The 21,068-nt window shown below is 39.2% G+C and overlaps 1 protein-coding gene across 2 annotated transcripts in view; it reads right to left on the reverse strand.

Annotated features, from left to right (window-relative positions):
* LDAH (lipid droplet associated hydrolase) overlaps window positions 1–21,068 on the reverse strand; it is a 118,410-nt gene that overhangs the window by 93,356 nt on the left and 3,986 nt on the right. The window contains exon 2 of one of the 2 annotated variants that reach the window (XM_074153540.1): window positions 11,784–11,942. In XM_074153540.1, the coding sequence (XP_074009641.1) occupies window positions 11,784–11,937 (154 nt within the window). In that variant the 5' untranslated portion in view covers window positions 11,938–11,942. Of the gene's footprint in view, window positions 1–11,783; window positions 11,943–21,068 lie in introns of those variants that run through there. The other variant, XM_074153541.1, reaches the window with a different exon arrangement.

Consider the following 21,068-nt stretch of genomic DNA (forward strand, 5'->3'; position numbering starts at 1 on the left):
AGAGAAGGCTGTGATAGCAGCCTTGTAAAAGATCAAGAACTTAAAGGTGGAAGGCAGTATGTAAGTATGTATTGCTACATATTTATTTATTCTTATAGGAGTTTTTAAATCCATCAAGAATAACCAAGAATTGTTGTAAAAAATGGAAATCAGGACAATGATCAAAATCTTGCATCATGCCCTTAACAAAAAAACAAGAGCAAGAGCTGTAACTTACCAAATTTTTTCCATATATATGCAACATAATGGGTCAAATTTATTTCTAATATAGTTTCAATGACCCATAAGAGTTACTATCAAGATAGAAATGAAGCCATGTGTTAACTAGAATCTGAAAGGAGATACTTATTTTTTATTATTTTCAGAGATAACTACTTCAAAATATTTAATATCAAGGCCAATCCGTATCAGCTCAGGTACTTCTGGCAGCAGCTGCCGGAAAAGTAGTACAGTATACACTAGTGCTGTAGCTTTAAACATTTTAATTGCATTATTTGGACATGATGCACATGAAACCACAGATTTCCTTCATAGGTAGGTCCTTCAGTAGGTAATTTCTTCTTCCCTTCTGCCTCAGACATCACATGAAAAGAAACAGATCCTTTTTTAAATGGTCAAACTGAGCAAAATACCCTAGAACACAACTTTTCCATAACTCCGGCCAACTCAAGCCTTTGCATGCTGCAGGAGAGGGATCACTTCCTCTCCCAATTACGCTGCAGGCAGCCGGGCAGGAAGGATCCGTGCTGAAAACAACGCCTCATTAGCAGGGAGAGGACACCAAGAGAAGGCTGTGGATTGAGAAATTTCAGTAAGTCACTTCAGTAAGTCACATCTGCCACCCAGATTTAGCAGAGGGAAATGCTGTCAAGCACAGTTGGATGTTCAACCATCCTGTCATTGCTTTGCCTCCTCAAACTTAACAAGCTCACATGTGCCAAGCCCCCATCAGAGGTACTTTTGGAGCACTGGGAAATTCAACAAAAGTGGCATATTTCAAGCCTAGATCTGACATACAGGCTGCTCTTTGCATGAGGAAGTTTTTATTTTTAATGATTTTTTTTTTTTTCTAAAGACAATGGAAGCTGGTGGGCTGACCCAGTAAACAAAGCACAACAACTGTCAGCATATTTTAAAATATTAGTCACAAACAAGTAGTCTATAAGCAGCAAAAATAACGGAGTGCAGTGTCCTAAGAACTGAGTTTTCTAATATCTAATATGGGATAGAACACACTTACACCTTTCCTTCAGGGGGTGCTCTACCAGCATGTGTCTTCCACCCAGACTATTTTTTTTTAATAATTTTAAGTCCTCTACCTCTCAGAAAGATGTGGGTAAAATTAACAGATGTATTTGAAATTTTATTAGGGTTAAAAGTAGAAATCAGGTAGGTAGATACAAAGCAGTGTTATCCCCCAAGAATAATTTTCTCCAGTGGTCAAACCATTTAGCTCAGTGAAATAAAGGGGAGAGCCCTCAAAGAACGGTGGTATGAGTCAAGACAGCACATCCCATTGACAAGTCCTCAAGCACTTGACTCAAATTTCATTATTCCCATTTAATGAGTAAACACACCAAATAATCTATGCATGAAAATTAAAGCATTACTATCTGCTAAGTACTCCACCAGTTAACAGTACCTCATATGCACTGTCATCTGAGAAAATGCACGGTCAGCTGAATAAAAAGACTGATCTCATAAGTAAGCCATGAATATTCATGCTAGAGTTAAAGAGGTGGCTAGGAAAGTTAGAAGAAGTGGTTTGGAAGTATAAGAAATATAGGGTCGGGGAGTGGGGTGCATGCTTTTACTCCTGCTCAACTGCAAAATTTAAAAATCATGGTCATGTATAATACATATCCCATGCAAGCACGTGAATCAAATGGGTTCTGCTGTGTTTGTCTCGCTGAAATAGAAAGCTGTGTTCTCCCATCTTATCCGCTGATAAGACCACCTGTCATCACAGGGAAAGGCGAAAACACGTTCTCTTGCTCTGTGTAGACCCTTCTACCTGGATTGATACCTACTGAAGAAGCCGCCTTACTCCAGCTACAGGAGGTATTGAGCTCGCAGGCTCTCGTCCTGCTGGGGGACTTCAACCACCCCAACATCTGCTGGAAAAGTAGCACAACAAGCTGCGAGGCTCCTGGATTGCATCGAAGATAACATCTTAAAACAGGTAACAGAGAGTCCTACCAGAGAGGATGCAATACTGGACCTGATGGTCACCAACAAAAGCGAGCTAAACAGTGACATCAAAATTGAAGGCAGTCTGGGCTGCAGTGATCATGCACTGGTGGAGTTCGCAGTCCTGCGGGATATGGGTAAGGCGATGAGTAAAGTCAAGACCCTGTATTTTAGGGTCCAGCTCTTCAAGGAGTAAGTCAACAGGAACCCCTGGGAAACTGCCCTCAGGGACAAGGAAGCAGAACAGAGCTGGCAGATCTTTGAGGATGATTTCCATAGAGCGCAAGAGCTCTCAGTCCCCAGGTGTAAGAAATCAGGAAAGAAAGGCAAGAGACTGGCATGGCTGAGTCAAGACCTGCTGATCAAACTAAAGGGCAAGAAAGAGATGCACAGGCAGTGTGAGCAGGGACAGATACCCTGGGAAGAGTATGGGGACGCTGCCTGGTTGTGTAGGAATGGGGTCAGGAAGGCCAAGGTGCAGCTGGAGCTGAAGTTGGCAAGGAACATAAAGAATAAGAAGGGCTTCTACAGGTATGTCAGCCCAAAAACAAAGGTTAAAGACAGTGCACCCACTGCGATGAGAAGGTTGAGGCACTCAACAACTTTTTTGCCTTAGTCTTCACTGGCAACCTCCCTCCTCACACCCCTCGAGTGGATGGACTGTAAGATGGAGACTGGGGGAGAAAAGTCCTTTCCACTGTAAAAGAAGATCAGGTTTGTGACTACCTGAGGAACCTGAACATAAAGAAATCTATGGGACCTGGCAAGATGCATCCCACAGTCCTGAGGGAATTATTGGCTGATGTAGTTGCCAAGCCACTCTCCGTGATATTTGAAAAGTTACGGCAGTCAGGTGAAGTCCCCGGTGACTGGAAAAAGGGAAACATTGCACCCATTTCATAGAAGTGTAGAACGGAGGACCCCAGGATCCACTGACTTCCCAGCCTCACCTCTGTGCCTGGGAAGATCATGGAACGGATCCTCCTAGAAGCTGTGCTAAGCCCCATGGAGTACAGGGAAGTGATTTGAGACAGTCAGCATAGCTTTACCAAGGGCAAGTCCTGCCTGACCAACCTAGTGGCCTTCCATGAGCTACGGATGTCACCTACCTAGACTTCTGTAAGGCCTTTGACATGGTCCCCCACAACATCCTTCTCTCTAAATTGGAGAGAGAGAGATTTGATGGGTTGATTGTTCATTGGATGAGGGAGAAATTGGTTGGATGGATGCACCCAGAGGGTAGCAGTCAATTTTTTTATTCAGAAAAAAGAATAAATTTCAACGCAATCTAAAATACAAGTTTTCCATGTCAAAATCTGAGAACTCAGGGTCAAATGCAAAGAGTTGGCAGCTTCATCTGGAGCTGCACTGTAAACAAAAGAAGCCACAAGGGAGAGGCATTCTCAGTGAATCACTACCACCTGGTGTGACTGGTGGGGTACCAACTCCTTCCAGAGTAGTCTCAAGACTGAGCGTGTGAACCCACATATATGTGCTGCATGATGTGGACTGACACCACAATTTAACAACAGAAAGTTCTGCAGCAAGTCCAGCTGAAGGAACTCCCACCTTCTCCCCTGACTTGTCATTCCCACCCCCCTACCATGGCTCACCAGCCCCCGAATTACACTGGCACAACTCTATGGGGCCATGCTGTGAACCCAAACAGGGAACCGTTCCAACTTTAAAAAGACCCTAGAAATAGATGTATGTATTTATTTAATTCACAGCATGATCTCTCAAACTATTGTTCTGGCATAACCGAGGGGTGGAGTGGCACAGTGTGGTGGGAACAGGAATACCTTATGCCAGTATTGTTGACAAACATTTTGGATTGTGAAATAATGGCCTTAGGAAATTTTCTAAGTGCTCCAAGCACTAAGACTTCAATGCCTGGTGGGTCTTAATATACACTCTACAAACCATCTCTAACTTCCACACTACCATAGACCCAGGAACATCTGCTTTATACCTCACTTGATGGTTTTAAAAGCTACCTGAAGACAAGAGTTCTATGAACAGTCCAGTCCTGTCCCCCAGTCTCCTTACAGGCTGCCCAAATCCAAACTGAGGTTCAATTAAGTCTCACCTGCTAATAAAGCAGGGAATGGCAGAGACTTTCCAGGAAGACTCCGATTACGTGATGTTGATCATGTAAAGTCATAATATAGACAGATGGGATACAGGGAAAGATGCTCCTGAAAATTTTAGGAACATCAGCTAGCTTTCCCAGAGCAAGTCTGAAGAGCAGCCCAGAAGGCAAGCAATACATTCAAAGCATCAAGTGGTTGCCTCAAGCCCTATGCTGCAGTAGTGCAGGAGAAGGCACGATAGAAGAGCACAGCGTTTCTCTTCCTCTCTCCGTGAAAGGGCTGCAGCTTCACTGCCATTGTCTCCCAGCTAGCTTGCAATCAGGCATGATGTTCTACACTGAATACTCTGCTCAAGTATATAATCTTCAGGACTAATTTTAATTTCATGCACTGCAAATACCACAGAAAAGATGAAGGCTGCTGCTAAGCTAATATGTAAAAGAGGAACCTTTCTTGAATAAGTAGTGAGTGAGCATCTCTGTACACACAGAGAGGGGATCCTGCTCAGCTGTTTGGATATAAACATGTACCTCAGGACAGAATTTCAGATGCAAAATTAAGACTTTTTTTGGTGCCGGCCTTGTCAAGAGAGTCAAGACTCCAATCAAACAAGATTCTTAAGTTGATTCCCTGGACTAAGTGTGTTAAATAACATCATCTTCATTTTTTAACAACTAAATTTCCCTTCTTCTCTGCTCTGTTGCTTCAGCTGCGGATGGACAATAGCAGCACTGCCCTACTTGGAAGGTATGCTCAAAATAAGCAAAAGGTAATAGAACCTTACCTCTACACTAGTAGAGGTAAGTAAAGACAAATACATAAAGCACAGTGTTAATATGATGGAAAATATACATCCACACAGGAAACAGCTTTTCAGCCTGACCATTAGGTTATCAAAACTATGTGATACAGGATTAAGAAAAAGAAAGCGCAAGTTAGCGTGTAAACAGGAGTCCTATGTAGCTTATTTCAACATTAGCACCAGTGCAGTTACACTCTGTGACTTCCATCTAAAAATTCTCATTGCATCTAAAAGCATTACTTAATTCAAATGACCAAAATCCAAAGTTAAATGAATGATTCCTTTAATAAAGACTTGAAGTACTTAAACGTGATATTTTCCTTAATATCCTTTAGATATTTACTGTTGTACATCAGAAGATGGTATATGTCCTGGCACAAGAAATTCACACAATTGGTAGAAGTGGAGCTGCCCATGGAGTTGGCCAATGATTTAAACATTCCAGGAGAGGAAGTATTTGTTGTCTCACTCTATCAGCTGTGCTTTCTTTTGTTAATTTATTTACTCAGTGTTAGCTGATTGTAACTGAATGCTACTTTAGAGACTTGGGTGATAGTTTATATAAATTTTGCAAACGTGAAGGAAGAAGATTTGTTTGGTGGTTTAGTACACAATTTGTGAGGATGACTGGCCATCTACTGAAGAGCAACCCAGAGGAAAGGCTGGGAACAGAAGCCACAGCACTCCCATCCTTATATTCTCTGCTCTAACTGGACTTCCTTTATTTTATTCCTCCTAACGCAAGTAAAAGGTATTTTTATGAACCTCAGCAGCCAACATAACCAATTAATGACTGTCACATCAATGGTATTATAAAACTACTAGTTTTTTTGTCATACGCGTACAGTAGAGAAACAGTCAGCGCTTACCTATGCATTCATAGCCTGCTAGTATGTGGTACAGGTGGCTATTCCAGCAATAAGCTTTCCAAAAACCACTATTTTTTTTTCTAATCTTTAAAACAGCTCCCTCTTCTGGCATACTCTTTCTATACTATATGTAAGTACCATACTTATTCTCTACCAGTTTTTAATTCCGTTTGGTTCCTAACACTCAACAAACCCAATTTCAGTGTTAAGGCACTTACTACACAGTATGGCTGTGAAGCAAGGAGAGGGCACCTTAAATTACAGCTCTTGACTGAGTGGCTAATTCTAATCAAGTATTTATCTAAGATTATCCATATATTTATCTTTACTACCTTTTGAAAGTATCCCAAAATCAATCCAAACCAGGATCCACACCTGAACAAGAAGCCTGGATGCCTAGTCCCTGGATCACATATGCAGGATCACTGAAGTTGGAAGGGATCACCCAAGATCTCCTAGCCCTGCCTGAAATCTCCTAGCCCAGATCCTGATCACACAGGGTCAGCTACAGTAGGTTACCCAGGTCTGCACCCAGTCAAGTGTTGATTAGGTCCACAGCTGGAGACTTCACAACATCTCAGGGCAACCCAGCCTTTCAGTAGGCAGAAATGCTCATGGCCGTGCCCTCCTCTAGCTACTGATTATACAAAGTACCTGGGAATTTATGTTCCTTACTTTAGCATCTTAATTAGGTGTTTAATATTAGGCTGGATGAAACTGGGCCTTAGAGTCCCTTCCTGAACTAGGTGACATGGACCCAGCCTGACCCAGCAAAAAACACACAACACCCTCAAAAAAACCCAACCACAAACAAACAAAAAAACCAAGCCAAACCACAGGAGAGCTCTCATAACCAGACTGACAGTGACAAAACTGCAGAGGTAAAAGATGAGGTGAGGCTGGACAGACATTTTTTCCTACTGCTGATGCTCTGGCACTATTTCGTCAAAAAAACAACCAAACCACAAAAACAGAAAGAGGAAAGAGCAGCTTCTACGGCCTAATGCATTCAGGTAGAAGAGGTTCTCGACTTCGTTCATAGAATTGTTGCTGGAGCTCATTCAGGGACTGTGAGCACAGAGCGTGACCCAAAACCCAGAAGTCCCCCTGCCCAGGAGGTAAAAAGTCATGTTTCCTCTTAACTCATCTCTCCGTTGCCAGCAGCATTCTCCTTTCCTCCATTTGGATTTCAAAGGCAAACAGTGAACACTACTGTGCCCTGGGGCAGGAGACACCAGCTGCTGAGCTGCTGACTTTAAAAGTAGTGTCTGAGAAGATGGAAGCATCTTCCTTGAGTAACTCTGTGATCTCTACTCCAAAATCAGATTTTGCTTCACATAAACAGTTCTGATCTATCTTCTTTTTATTGATTTAATCACACATTAAGTACCAAGATTGACATATAGGATTCTGGATTACATTCTGGCCAAGGTTGCCAGAAGCTACATGCCACAACCTAATCTGCCAACACTGTAAGTCCCTACTAGATCCAGCGCAGTTCTTGTAGACGAATGTTTGTAACACAGATTATATACCAACAAGCACATTTAATCACACACATTTTTTACCAAAGCACACTCTAAAACCAAATTGAAGAGAACTGGAGTAAACATTTTACAGAGTTCGTAAAATGAGGAAACATACTTTTATTATTAAGCAAACCCCTTGGTCTCAGGGGTGACAGTAGACCTTTGAAGAACTATTCATTGCAGTGACTGCTAAGCAGAGGGAATGCTTAACAACTTAAAAAAAAAAAAAAAAAGCTGATTTAGTGAGAGTCAAAAAATCAAAATACAAAGGAAGTAGGATTCCAGGCTATACAATTAATTTTAGTGTAAAGTATTATTACATAGTGACTTTTCTTATGCAAATGTTGAGGGTGATGACTGTTCAATATCAAAACAGCAGGTGAAGGCAAAGCCAGACAATTTACTGAAAGCTTTTCAGAGTCCCTACATTACAATCAAAAATAGAACTTCAAAGACTTTAAAGCTAACAGGAAGTCTCACTTCAAGGAAGAACACATTAAAGGCTTGTCATAATCCGGGCAAATCGTTTGCACTATTTTCACTGCTGAAAAATAGTTAAGTAGTCTTCAAGCGACAACAGTCCTGTTGATGTAAGTACATGTAACTACTCCTAGGAGAAGATAAGAATCCAAGTCCTCACTTTCTGTTGTGCACAAAACCATATGCAACTCTTGACTCAGAGGATTAGCTCAAGAGATTAAACCGTTATACTTTACAAAAAGTGTTTGAGTAAGTCCTCATAGGCTTTAAACACCACCAAGTCACTGCATGAGTTGGTAAAACAATAAGATGATGCAGTAACCCAGCAGTGATCCAACTGCAAGCAGGCAGATGAAGAAACTTGGCAAGCATTGGGAGTACTCCGCATGCATGATAGAGAACCAAATTCTGAAATTACTTCTGTACGTTAATTAATGACTGAAACTTGTGTTGCATGCTTTACCACAAAAAATATTATTTACATTATACATTATCAACCATGAACTAAACTTCCCAAGTACAAGATTGCAAGTAACAAAATTGCCCAGTTTACAGCAATAACAAAAATTACGAAGCCTGGAATTAAGGTATTGCAATACACTCCTGCAAAGAAATGCAAGAAAGACTTGATGAACAGCAAAACTTCATGAGCTAAAGAGCACAGTGGTTTTAAACTTTGTACTGTGTTTATTTACGAAGCTAAATGTTCCATAAATAAACAGACACAAATAGACAGATACTCTTAAAACAGTAAAAAAAAAATATTCCATTACACTTTGTGGATCCTGGTTTTCAATGAACCCAAGCAATGTTAAATATTGCTGTAGTAGATTTTATACTTCACTGCTAATTTTACACTAAACAAACACTGCAAAAAAGCAAAATAGACCTTTATGACACAAGAGGAAAAATACCTAATTCCTGTCCTTTCCATAACGCCTACATTTCCAGAAAACCATGGACCTGATCCTTTCACAGTACACATTTAATTTTACTGTCATGAGTAAATCTCATCAATTTTAATAGAAAAGAATTGCTATTAAGAAAGGCAAAAAAGTATAGGCATATATTCTGGACTAAGGAAAAATGGGGCCATTTACACAGTAATTACTTCAGTAAACACATTATTACTCCTATACAGAAGTTTTGCTTACACAAGGAACAAATGTCACAGAAGAAAAAAGTGTACATTAAATATTTCAGCTAATATAGTAAAACTTTATTGAACTGATAAGTTTACACAGACTGCCATTAATAAAAATATTAGCTTGTTGCAGCTAAGTGAGACTGAACTCTGCTGCACATTCTGTATCCCAACTGCTTCAAGCACAGTGAGCTATCAGTCCCCAGGAGGCAGGATCCTGCCTCATTTAAAGTCAATGGGAATTTTGCCATTGGTTTCAGAGTAGAAGAATGTTTTGGACTCGGCTTCCTCACACTTCCCCCTTTTTTTTTAAAAAAAAAAAAAAAAAAAAAAAGTCAGACCAGAGAGAAATCCTCCCCATTATGAAGAAATTTAATTGAAAAATACCCCAAAAGAATATAAGTATATAGGATTTATTCTCAAATCTCTTAAAACAATTAGATTCCAGCAGAAGCTAAGAATTTTACCATCTTTCTCTTCTATATGCACCCTCCAACCCCATTTTGTTTGATTACGTATAAACAAAAGCATATGCATGAATTTCATTAAGACTGGAAAAGTATGTACTGGAGCAGTTTAATGCGCAGAACAATATATCATGTGCAGTAGGGACTAGTCACGTTCAGTTCCGATCACTGAACACTTGGCTGTGCATCCTGTCCTCTTCCGAGTGAGAGTTGCCCTTGTCTGGGTATTCCTCTCCTTGACCTGTCCCAAGCCTGTATCCTTTTGCCCTTCTATTTCATTCCATAAAGAATCTCAGCTAGGGATACATGCCTTTCAAGTGTGAAAATGGCTGGACTCCAGAAGGGCTCCATGTTTCATACTCGGGAAGTTACAAAAGCATGAGGGGAATGCTATCTAATCCTAACTGTTTAGGTAAACGAACGTGTTGCCAGATGACCCAAATGTCCGGATCTCTCCCAAGGCTGTGTTTTTTGTGTTGGCAGATAGAATTTCCCTTGAAGGCTAAAAATGAGGCATATACCAGTAGGAAAAAAACCATTTGATTTATGAGAAGCAAAACTGCATTATGTTATGCCAGGTCCCAGTCAGCTCCCTGCCAGCTACAGCAAGGAGCTTGGGTAACTTGATTCACTGCTGCATTTGGGTATCTGAAATGAAAATAGCATTATTGTGGTTGCTGTGATTTTTAATTGTTTTCTCAGTGAGAGAACTTCCTGTTTGTTACCAAGGTAATTCTGAAATAAGAGCAAAACCATAAATCAGCTGCTTGCAAAAGCTTGCAGACCATGACAGAAGCATTCTGAATATTTCACTGATGTCTATTTTTGGATACCTATCTAGTCAATGTAAGATGTTATTAAGGAGCCTTCACAGAACTGTGCTGCAGGAAATAAGCTCCATGTAGCCCTGCCACTACGTTTTCTTGCATGGAAAGTTTCCTGTGATGGATACAGAAACCATAAAGTCTATGTGACTCAGTATATTTTGAGGAGAATAATGTACCTGCCTTGCAGAATTACCTTGTCTTGGATGCTAATGTTTGACTTTCATGCTCTTCCCCTCCAAATCTTTCTACTGATATGTTAGCTTTACAGATTTACTCTACTTACAGGCTCTATTACCAATCCAAACACAAGGGTGTCACAACACAAGACAGGTGAAAGCTTCAGAACTTGGGTGAAAAAGAAACATGTTTATTTAAGCGTTCCATAGAAATGCCTTAACTGGAAGAAAGCAGCAACTGAAAAGCATCAAACCAGGCTCGTACCTCCAGAAAACTGTCTTACCATTTGGATCCATACGGACAGTCTTTTACTAAAGAGTTACATTATTGCAGGATCTGGCTTTAAAATTGTTCCCACGAACGAGTAGCAAGATGTAATCATACGAGGCTTATTTCTTCTTTTCGGTTAAGGGAAGAATTTAAACTTCACTGTCACTGGGTTTGAAGTTACACTATTATTCAACTCCAGGAGGCAAGGGCATAAAATCATTGTGCCCAAAGAAACTAACATAAAATATTCCATGGGGGTTCCAAAACCGTGCTCTCTTTCACCACTAAGGACGGACCAGCCTAATGGCAGAACTCCTACAGTTCATTGGCAGACGTCAAAGAATTTAGAACTTCTCCATTAATTTTAACATATGCTAAATGAAAGTTTAAAGCTTTCATTTTAAGATGACCAGATTTAAATATAACTCAGAACTATATGATTCTCATTGAGTCGAAGAGGCTTATCATAAAAATTCATGTGCAAAAATCTAAGTTAAAGAACACTTACTATTAAAAAAAAAAACCAACTTTAAAAAACTCCTTTATCCAGAACTTTCCCTCAAATATCGTAACTTTCATCTTTCAGTTGGCACACAGCTGACATTGCAGTACCATTTGAATGTGCAAGAAATAAATGGAAAGACAGCAATGGGAAAAAAGCCCCAAAACTGCAGTGCCTTCAGCAAACCACCACCACCGAGTAAATGGACAAGACATCCCAATTTCTCAGTTTTACCTTATTGCACCGATACAAATACAAATAACAGTAGTAACGAAATATAACAAAGAAATTTCACCATTGCAGTACTACTGATTTTTTGGCCATATGCATGGGCCAAATTCTACCGCTTCTCTGGTGAGATTTTTGAAACTGAAATTCAATGTACCCTTCCCAATCATTGCACTTCTAGACGTACAGAGAAAAAGACTCTTACCAGGAATAATCATGAATAAGAGCCTGGGTAGATTTTTACTTTCATCTTTTGAGAGGTCTTTCCAGGGCCCACACTTCAAGACATGGGTAGCAGCTCCACAACAGTAGATAAATTCTTCATGTAAGGGGACTGCCTCTTCTGACGCTGACCTCATGTTTGCTGTAAGACAGAATAAGATACTGCTATAACAGATGAGGTAATATTTACATAGCTGGCTTCCCATAGAGTAATTGAAAAAAAAAAAAAAAACAAAAAACAAACAAATAAACTCCCAGAACAGTTGTCATCTCCAGTAAACAGAGGCCCAATTCAGTATTTGGTGTTCGACTACGTCATAAAAGTCAATACATGTTACTACTATATGACAGAAAGTATCCATCAGTTTTTGTCACAGAAATATGATGGTGAATTAGAAAATAAGGTCTATTCTACCTTAAAGGCAAGTAATTTTAAATTTCTTATTCACACTGTCCACTTAAAAGATTTAGCTGAAATCTATTTGAAGGCAAACAAAAGAAAATAATACCAAACAAACAGAACTACTGCATGAATGTTTTTGCAAGATCTGTGTGCTTCAACTATGGGAGCACAGCATCACTTAAAAACAACCAACCAAAAAAACCCAACAAAAACCAACCAGAATAAAACCCAAAAGAAAATACCAGACACCAAAAGGAACATGCTAATTACTAGATTGCCTTCCAGCAGTAGGTGGGCTCCTCATTTTAAGTGCAGCATGACTGACTTCTCTAGAAATTTTCAAAGGATTAAAGGAGGAGTCTTTGTTCATCTTCATCAGTTACAGATAATCAAGATTTGATCAGTTCAGGCAAATATTTATGCTCACCTTTATAACTTTCCTTAAATTATTTTTTTATTTGAATGCAGTAATGAGAAATAAAACAGTATGCTGCCAAATAAACATGGCATGTTCATCAGTTCATGCATTTATCAGGTATGAAATCATTACGTCCTAATAAGCTATCACTTTGGAACTGGCTGATTGACCAAACACCTGTATCTTTCCTACAGTAAAAAAGTCACTTCATCAAGTGACTATTTATGAATTAAAATGTCATCAAGGTGAACCAAGACGTACACAAGCATCTGCCAAAATAACCATTTACCATCTGCAAATACAGGTACAAAACCTATCTATCAAACGCAGAGTCAGAAGCCTGCCCTTGTTGGGCACGTGCATCACTTGGAAGAGTGCATCACACACGTGCATCACTTGGAAGAGAGACCTGTGCTTGGGAAGTCCACAAAGCTGTTTGTATCAACTTCAAGGTCTATTTGAGGTCTAAAAAATATTTCCAATCTTATAAGAACCACATTTCAGGCTTCTGAAGCAACAGATCTGGCTTAAACAGAGTTGAGAAACTTGGTTAAATTATTACAGGAATGACTATGCGTTCCTTATCCAATACATGACTGTCTATAATGGAAAAGGCTGCCCAACTTAACTGTTTCCCATTTAATTAAATTGTAATTCAAATCACACACAAGGGGAAAAAAAAGATTAAGCCTAATGACTAATCTAAAAGATTAGTCTTTAGTGTCTTTTTAGCTAGTACACCCTGTAAGTTGACTGAAATATGTTATGCAAAGAAAAAAGCATAGTGAGACAAGTGAGCAAAAAATCCTGAGATTTAGGCCAGCAGTTCGCAAAAGCAACTCTCAAGGACTTCACATGCAGCCACTGCAGGAAAACATTTTAGGTAAATCTCAGCTTGAAATTACAGACAAAAGGGGAAACACCTTCCATGTTATTTAAGATGATCTTCCCTGAGTTCAAAAGCTACTACTTCATGTATAACTTATATAGCACCAATATATCAGCAAATGGAATTAGGATAAATATTTAAAACAAAATGAGAATATGATCACAAAAAACCCCAACATTACAGTAAAACTGTATTGTTGCATACCACCTTGATCTTTAAAACATCGAAAGCATCTAGTTAAGGATAACTAGTAAGGATAGGCCTTTCAAATACTTTTGCTCAGTGAAAAAGGACCATTCACTTCTGAGTACAAGGATCCAAATTCTATTTCCTAATCAGTTTGTGAAGTTTTAAACATGTCAACTAAAGCCTAAGATCTACAAAGTTTGCAGGACCATGAGGTGGGGGCACTACCTTCACAAATAGTCACTGGAAAATTCTCAGTGCTACGCAACCTGAAAAGAACAGATCTGAATGAAGCTGTTGCATGAAGTGAAAACAACAGGCAATGCAAAAGGGACAGATAATGCTTTACTTTGGACTAACAATAAATATCTTGAAAAAATCTAGTACAAGGCAAACAGAAAATGCTTCTGGAGGGTAACCACTTTCAATTACAGCACAATTCTCTGGATGAAGCTGTTTGGTTTTTTTCTCCCCAACCTCCCTACTTCACCCCCCGAAAAAGTTCATTTAATGCCAAAGGAGACATATTTACTTCTTTTTTATTCGCCATGTTATCATCTTTATCTTACAGTGACTGGAACATAAGTAATTGAAGTGAACATTGCCGTAATATAATAAGGTATATTTTGCAATGCATTATTTCTACTTTCATTTCTTCATTATTCAAAGCTGAACGAAATAAATCAAGAGCAGCTCTGACAGTGAGACCCAGTTACATCAACAACCAAAGTAAACATTAAGCTTGTCATCCCCTTTCTGAGGTGTTTGCAATCCAAAAAGCAAAAGTTGCAAGTCCTTACCCAAGAAAGTAGGTTTTGTACAACATTTCTTATCATGAACCGATAAAATCAGTTGTAAAGTTTCATTTTGAATTGGTTTTGCTGAACACTTCCAAATGGAAATCCCATTGACAACTCCCCATTCGCAAGCAGCACTTGAAACATAAGGTTATAAATTAAGCAATGAGAAAAGGAAACTCAGCAACACGTTCTGGAGTAGTAGGCTTTTCAAGTTCACACAGATTCTTGTGATAGTTTTCGTCCAGTTTTTAACTTAACTTCTGATTTCTAACATGCAGCGTTGCAGTACCTGAAAGCAAGACTGCATGCTAGAGAAGAAAAGGTTTTCTGAAAGGTTTCTGCCCATCTGAGACAATCCTAAAAGGTTTCCTAGCACTAACACTACATAACAGCTTATTTATTTATTGTGGGGTTTTTAATTTGTAACTTTATGGCCTTTAATAATAGAAATGGGCTGAAGAGAAAAACAGAGAAAAGACAGTGGATATACTCCCAGGATACTACTCAGACCTGTTTAAAAATTAAATCAGTAATATCCCAAAATACCTCTGGATCTCCTTCCCTCTTCATAAATGAAGATTTGAAGAACAGTAATTTCATTATAGAGATCTATCTTTGGCATGAATTGCCTGCGCTTCTCCTAGAAATATCTTAAGATAACCTATCAATTTCCAAACACATTTAATGGGCAGAGGTCTCAAGAGATGAGACTCCTACCAGCTCGCTCAGCTTGCGGAGAGAACACAGTTTGCACCGCAGCTGTAAGAGAGCTACGGAGAGGACAGAACCGCAAATTTGACCAGTGGGAATTTCATACGAGTCATCACAGAGGAAAGCAATACTTGCATTTCTTTGGCTCTATGTAGGAAATCAGGCCTTACTACATCCAATGCAGTATTTTCCTCCTCCTCTCCGACCCCTACCCCTTACCTCTACACATATGTCGAAAAATATTACAAGAAAGGCAGCTTCTATCAACAGTACTTAATCTGGTAGCAAACCTTCTGCTAGAATACATAAACATGGGCTTTGACTTGCAGGGTAGGGCTTTAGCATTAGATTAACACACCCTTAATGTAGGTGTCTACCTGAACGCAAACTCCTATTACAGGATACAAAGATCTAGGTGACAGTAGACGGACTGAGTAGCGAATAACCATTGCACCAGCCATGAGGTTTCTACCTCAGGATGAAACAAATCATGCCTAAGTTAGCAAAGCCCATAATGAGCAGTTGGACATACATGTGCGCTTACAAACGAACACGTCTCACTACTGATCTGGACTCCACCTACTGTCATTGCTTCAGAGAAGAATATCTGGAAACAGAATTATCCACAAGGAGCAGATTACTACTGCCCCATGGCTAAGTCTCTTCATATCCATCTCTGGTTCAACCGACTCCAAAGTAAAATGCTGCTAATAAAAGCAAGTTTCCTTCGCACACATCGTTCTTAATTATTTATGCAACTGTCCCGATAGCATATTAACTCCTCCATCCTACACTATTACTTGGACTTGGCATTTTATTGGAAAGATAACTTGGGAATAGAAAATTTTGTGATCTGCATCCAAAATAGTGTTTGATGAAAGAATTGTCACAAACTCAGTCTAGAGCCGCATAATGTAACCAGAGTAAGTCGACTGAGATTTGGTCTACAAACTACCCAATCACAAGACAGGACAAACAGGTTGGTGTACTGGATGTGAAGAATGATGCTGAAGTGAGAGATGCAATGGTAATCACAAGAGCAAAGGCAAGTTGCATAAAACACTGGTGGAAACCTGGATGATGAGACAAAGAAATACAAGGAATGCTAAATCATCTGGGATGGTAGTTACAGCCAGGGCAGAGCTTTACTTCAGAGAGTTGTTTCCTTGAGAACCTTAAGGACTTGGCCAACAAATCCCTTATGATGCTCAGCAGTGAAAAGCACAAAGATCTGCGTCTGGAGCAGGACACTGTGGTGCAAAAGCAGCTCAGAAGTAACTGGCTGGACTAAATTATCTCCAGAGTTTTCTATAAATCAACAGTTTACAATTCTTAAGACCCTAAAACATCAGAAAAAAAAATAAAGGGTGAGGTGCAACAAGGGTCTCAGCCAATTTGTCTAGTACCTTAGCAAAGGCAGAGGGCTTCATGAATACAGTAGGTGACAATAAGTATATGGGTCAGAGAAAAGGAATCTAAACTAGATCAGCCTCCCAAAACCATTAAGAAACTGAAGTAGATGTATTTCATGGATTAGCTGTACCAGTCTAAATAAAAAAAGAAACACTGCCCTAACTGGTGAGCTTATGTGATTGAATTCAGTATCACTGAAGATGATCGCAAAAGTATAACTGGAAAAATAGAAAGCGAGATTCCTTCAGCTGCCTGCTACGCTGTGGCTCTAACAATTTCTGCAACATTATCCCCAGAAGAGAATCATCCAGATCTGACGTAAGCTCCTTGATTTGCAAACTGGAAGTAACATGCTCATAGCTAAGAACTAGAAGCAGAAGGGACAGACTGACTGACCTGGTAGAAAACCTGCAAAGATGAAGAAGGGGAAAAGGGCGGAGAACACAAGATGCCTATATCTCATCAAGGATTTCTTTGGACAAACTACAGACAAACAGTGGATGCCAGATTTTTTTTTTTACAGAAAAACAGCAAACACAGGCCAAAGACTTTGCAAGATGTTGTGACATCAGTCACAAATCTTGAACCAGTTCAATATAAGAAAAGCAGCAGCAGCAGCCAGTAGCACATAAAACTGAAATATTTCTTCATTGTACTTTACAGTACAATTCTCTGTCAAAGTCATACGATGGCAAGGACTAGCTCTGAATTAGTAAATAAAAATTTTTAAGTATGGACACTTCAAATGAAGAAATGTAGTTATAGGAAATAACCCAATAAAACCCAAACATCTATACCTAAGGCAGTTCAGAGGAGCAGGCTGTTTTTGTCTAAAACAAAACAAGGCAGCCTTATTTTCAGGGATCACTCAGTGACCGAGCAATCCGATGCCTTGAATTTGTTTTGTTCCTGTGTCATTCCCTCCATGTCCCTCCCTCAAGCAGTAAAACAGGAGAACTTCACCGATGACTGTGCAAAAATATCTGTGAAATGCATGTGTAAGGTTACTGATGCTTAGAGCTGTAACGATAAATAGCTGAAGTGCAGAATAAAAACCTGAATGAGTTTTCATTTCTGAACCTTGTACAGAAACACCATACAGTGGACTGTGCACAGACTTAAGTAGGAAGAAAGTTTTAAGAACTGGACCTACAAAATTTGGATTTTACTACCTCTAATAACCTTATAGCAATAACCAAGAAAGCGTGTACTGTCCTGGTGGAAGGGAAGCAGGGGAAAATAACTTCTGGGTATCAATTTTGTACTGGACAAGTGGTCCCTTGTCAGTGCCAAACATTATAAAACTAGTTATTGAGACCACTTTTCAGCAAAGCAGAGTAGGACTTGCAAAGCAAAAAAAGCATTAGCTTAGAAAGGTCCAGATTTTATGGATTCAAACCGGGAATAGGTGGATCCCCCATCAACCTTGTTCCAACAAGGTACTTTGCTCAGGTATGAACAACTTGAAAGAGTTTCAGGGGTAATGAATCAAGAAATCAGAAAACATTCTCAGATCTCACAATGATACATGACTCCACTGGCCTGGTAGAAAATTATCCAACAGATAATTGGGTGGTCAAAACCCTGGGGAAAGGGATTAAGAAGGCCCACCATAACTTTTAACCAATCTTTACAACTCACAGAGTTTCGGCTTTAATTTAAAGTTCAGCACGTACTAAGAACTACAAAAAAACCCAAACATAGAGCTCTCATTAGTTATCATAATAGAACTATTACAGCACTCTTGATCTTGATTTCCACACTACTCGCAAGAGGATGAAAAGCAAAAGACTTGCAAGGAAATCAGGCACAATGGCAACCTTTATGAAAGCAGTCACAAACTTGAAAGCACCAACTGTTGGTCTACAGCCCGCAACACAGTCGGCAAGGAGATCTAATGTTTCACTGCGGTTCTGGCAACAAGCCACTAAGTTTTATGTCTTGTCACTTTTCCTCCTTAGGCAATCACAGACCTCAGTTTTTATTTGTGCTGAGGCTCCTTTCACAAGGGTCTCAAAAACCCAGTTATGCTCACCCAGTGCTCAAATAGTATGTCCCTTGTCACTAGGTAGGTGACAAGGTCCTCCATTTGCCGTTGCAACTAATAACACTCAGTTAGAAACGTGAGCACTGGAGTGACAGCAAGCACAAGCAAATCCTGAGAAGTTACCCCAGTGTGGCTGAGAGCCCTCTGAAGTTTCATACAATACCAGCAACTATAACTGTAGCCAAAAGAGAAAAAAAAAAAACCCATGACATTCTAAAAGTGGAATACGTTTTATGAAACACATTTCAGCAGAGGGGAAGAGGTCCTATATATCATGTCCTGACAATCTATTTAATCATACCTAGGTGGTAACTTTCACTTTTTCAAAGGAGTAAAGCCTCACAAACTGTTTGTGAACAGTTCAGAGCTACCAACATGAAACTGACCCCAAAAGACCATGAGTTTTACTTTGTTTTTTCTTAAAATAACTTCATAAACATAATTAAGGTGGGGAATCCCACAGATTATGTAAGTGGTAGATATACTTCTAGCAACTGCCCCATTTCCCAGTTAATATGCAAGCCTGATGATAAAGCTAATAATGTTGATGCCCTAAAAAGAAATGAGCAAGAAAATTCATTGCTTAAAGAAACAAGTGCAATCAAGGAAATGATGATGGTTTCATTTGCATGAAAACAAATAGGATGGTTTAATTTGGTGTAATATGGGGTGTTTTCCAGAACAGAAAATGGGATTTTGAGAAACTTTTTGGTCCTAAAGCACAAAAAAGTTGTTCATTAGCACATAGCACTGAGATCTACCGGACAAATGAAGTAACTTTCAAAGACAGCTTTTCCTCCAAATTGTGCATTAAAGTATTGGACCCAGAGGAAAATCTCAGGGAGTTTAAAACTGAAATCTCACAGAGGAATAAACAGAAGGTGGTGGGCATGAATAACAGGTGGGTATAATAAATATACTTTAAATATATGTTCTGAGATTAGATTACAATGCTAGTAAAATCCTCAGTCAAAGTAAAGATAGAATTTCTATGTGAGAGAACATAAAAAGCTGCTGCTGAAGTACATCATCTTCACGGTAAAGAAGGTTTCCAGGGAGAAAACTATGCCAGGTCTCTTCTGACCAGCAAATTTCACAGAAACAGCAAACTCATGTCAAGAGAATCTTGTAAATGAACTTCCCCAGCTGCCTGCAGGGAAACCAAGCAAAAAGCAAAAATTCAAAATCAAAGGGAAAGAAATCACAGTTTGGAATGGACAGCGTAACAAAATTGTCACAAATACATTAAAGTCTGCAAAACATGCAATTTGTTTAATTTTTTATTTGAATATGAATTATGTTGAACATCAGCATTTTGGGATCCACTGGGTAAAATTGAAATGTAACACCACAATTACAGACTGGGTTAAAATCTTGCTGAAGTTAGAGGTGGGAATGTTATACCACATGAACAAGAACTCATCACGCTTATGTTTGGGTACATAGAAAAGAAACACTAGTGGCCTTCAAACTTCAGCATATATCACCACCCAAAACAGAGCACGTTCAAAACTGAATTATGCACGAGAAGAGTTGACACGGCCTTTCATAGGGTATTACTTCAATAGGAGAGCGAGAAACAGCAGAAATACTACAAAAAAGTGAAAGAACAGATAATCAAGGACACACAAGAAGAAACTGCAAATGGTATTGAGAGAGAAAAAACATGCACATGCAAAATGTTTTGCTTGTGGTCTAAGGGTTTTGAAAAAATGCTTGCTCACTAAACAAAGATGATTTTTCTTTAACATTTGAGTCCTACTATCTTTAGGGAAAACAAGAACCTTGCACCTTCTCAAAAGAAAAAACAAGTCAAGAACTATTTGGCTCTGCAACCATATGTTCTATACTCTTATTTTTTCTCCTACATCAAAAAAACTACAAGCCCCACATTTCTGTTGGACAGCCGTGTAATCATATAGGTAAACTGGACAACATCCAACAAAACACAAAAATGAAAGAATTTAAAGTAACAGTAACCTATATATGCATTTAAAGCACCACACCCAAAAGTCAGCATTTGCAGAAACTTCCATCTTTCAGCAGCAGTAAAAAGCAATTGCTGCTTCATCTGATGTTAAATAATTCCTTTTCCGCCTCCTATCAGAGTAAGATTCACTACTCAATGGAGAGCGCTATCCTTTCTTTGTTCTTGTTAGATAAGGCAAAGCTCAAAGAGCATAATGAATACTAGCGAGAAGCAGATATCAAAGCAAAAAAAACATACACCAATCCAATTAGCATCATGCTGTCCTTGATTTACCTTGCCTCATCCTTCACTGTGCTGTTCAGCAAGAATCTCCCTATGGAACTATCCCTTATTTCTATGTGTTTCTTCCATATTTCCACATTAGTTTTTCTCCCTTAGTCTAACATGTGCTCTGAATTCAAAACACTTTTT

The sequence above is a fragment of the Numenius arquata genome, chromosome 9 (genome assembly GCF_964106895.1).
Source record: "Numenius arquata chromosome 9, bNumArq3.hap1.1, whole genome shotgun sequence".
NCBI classification, from domain to species: Eukaryota; Metazoa; Chordata; class Aves; order Charadriiformes; family Scolopacidae; genus Numenius; species Numenius arquata.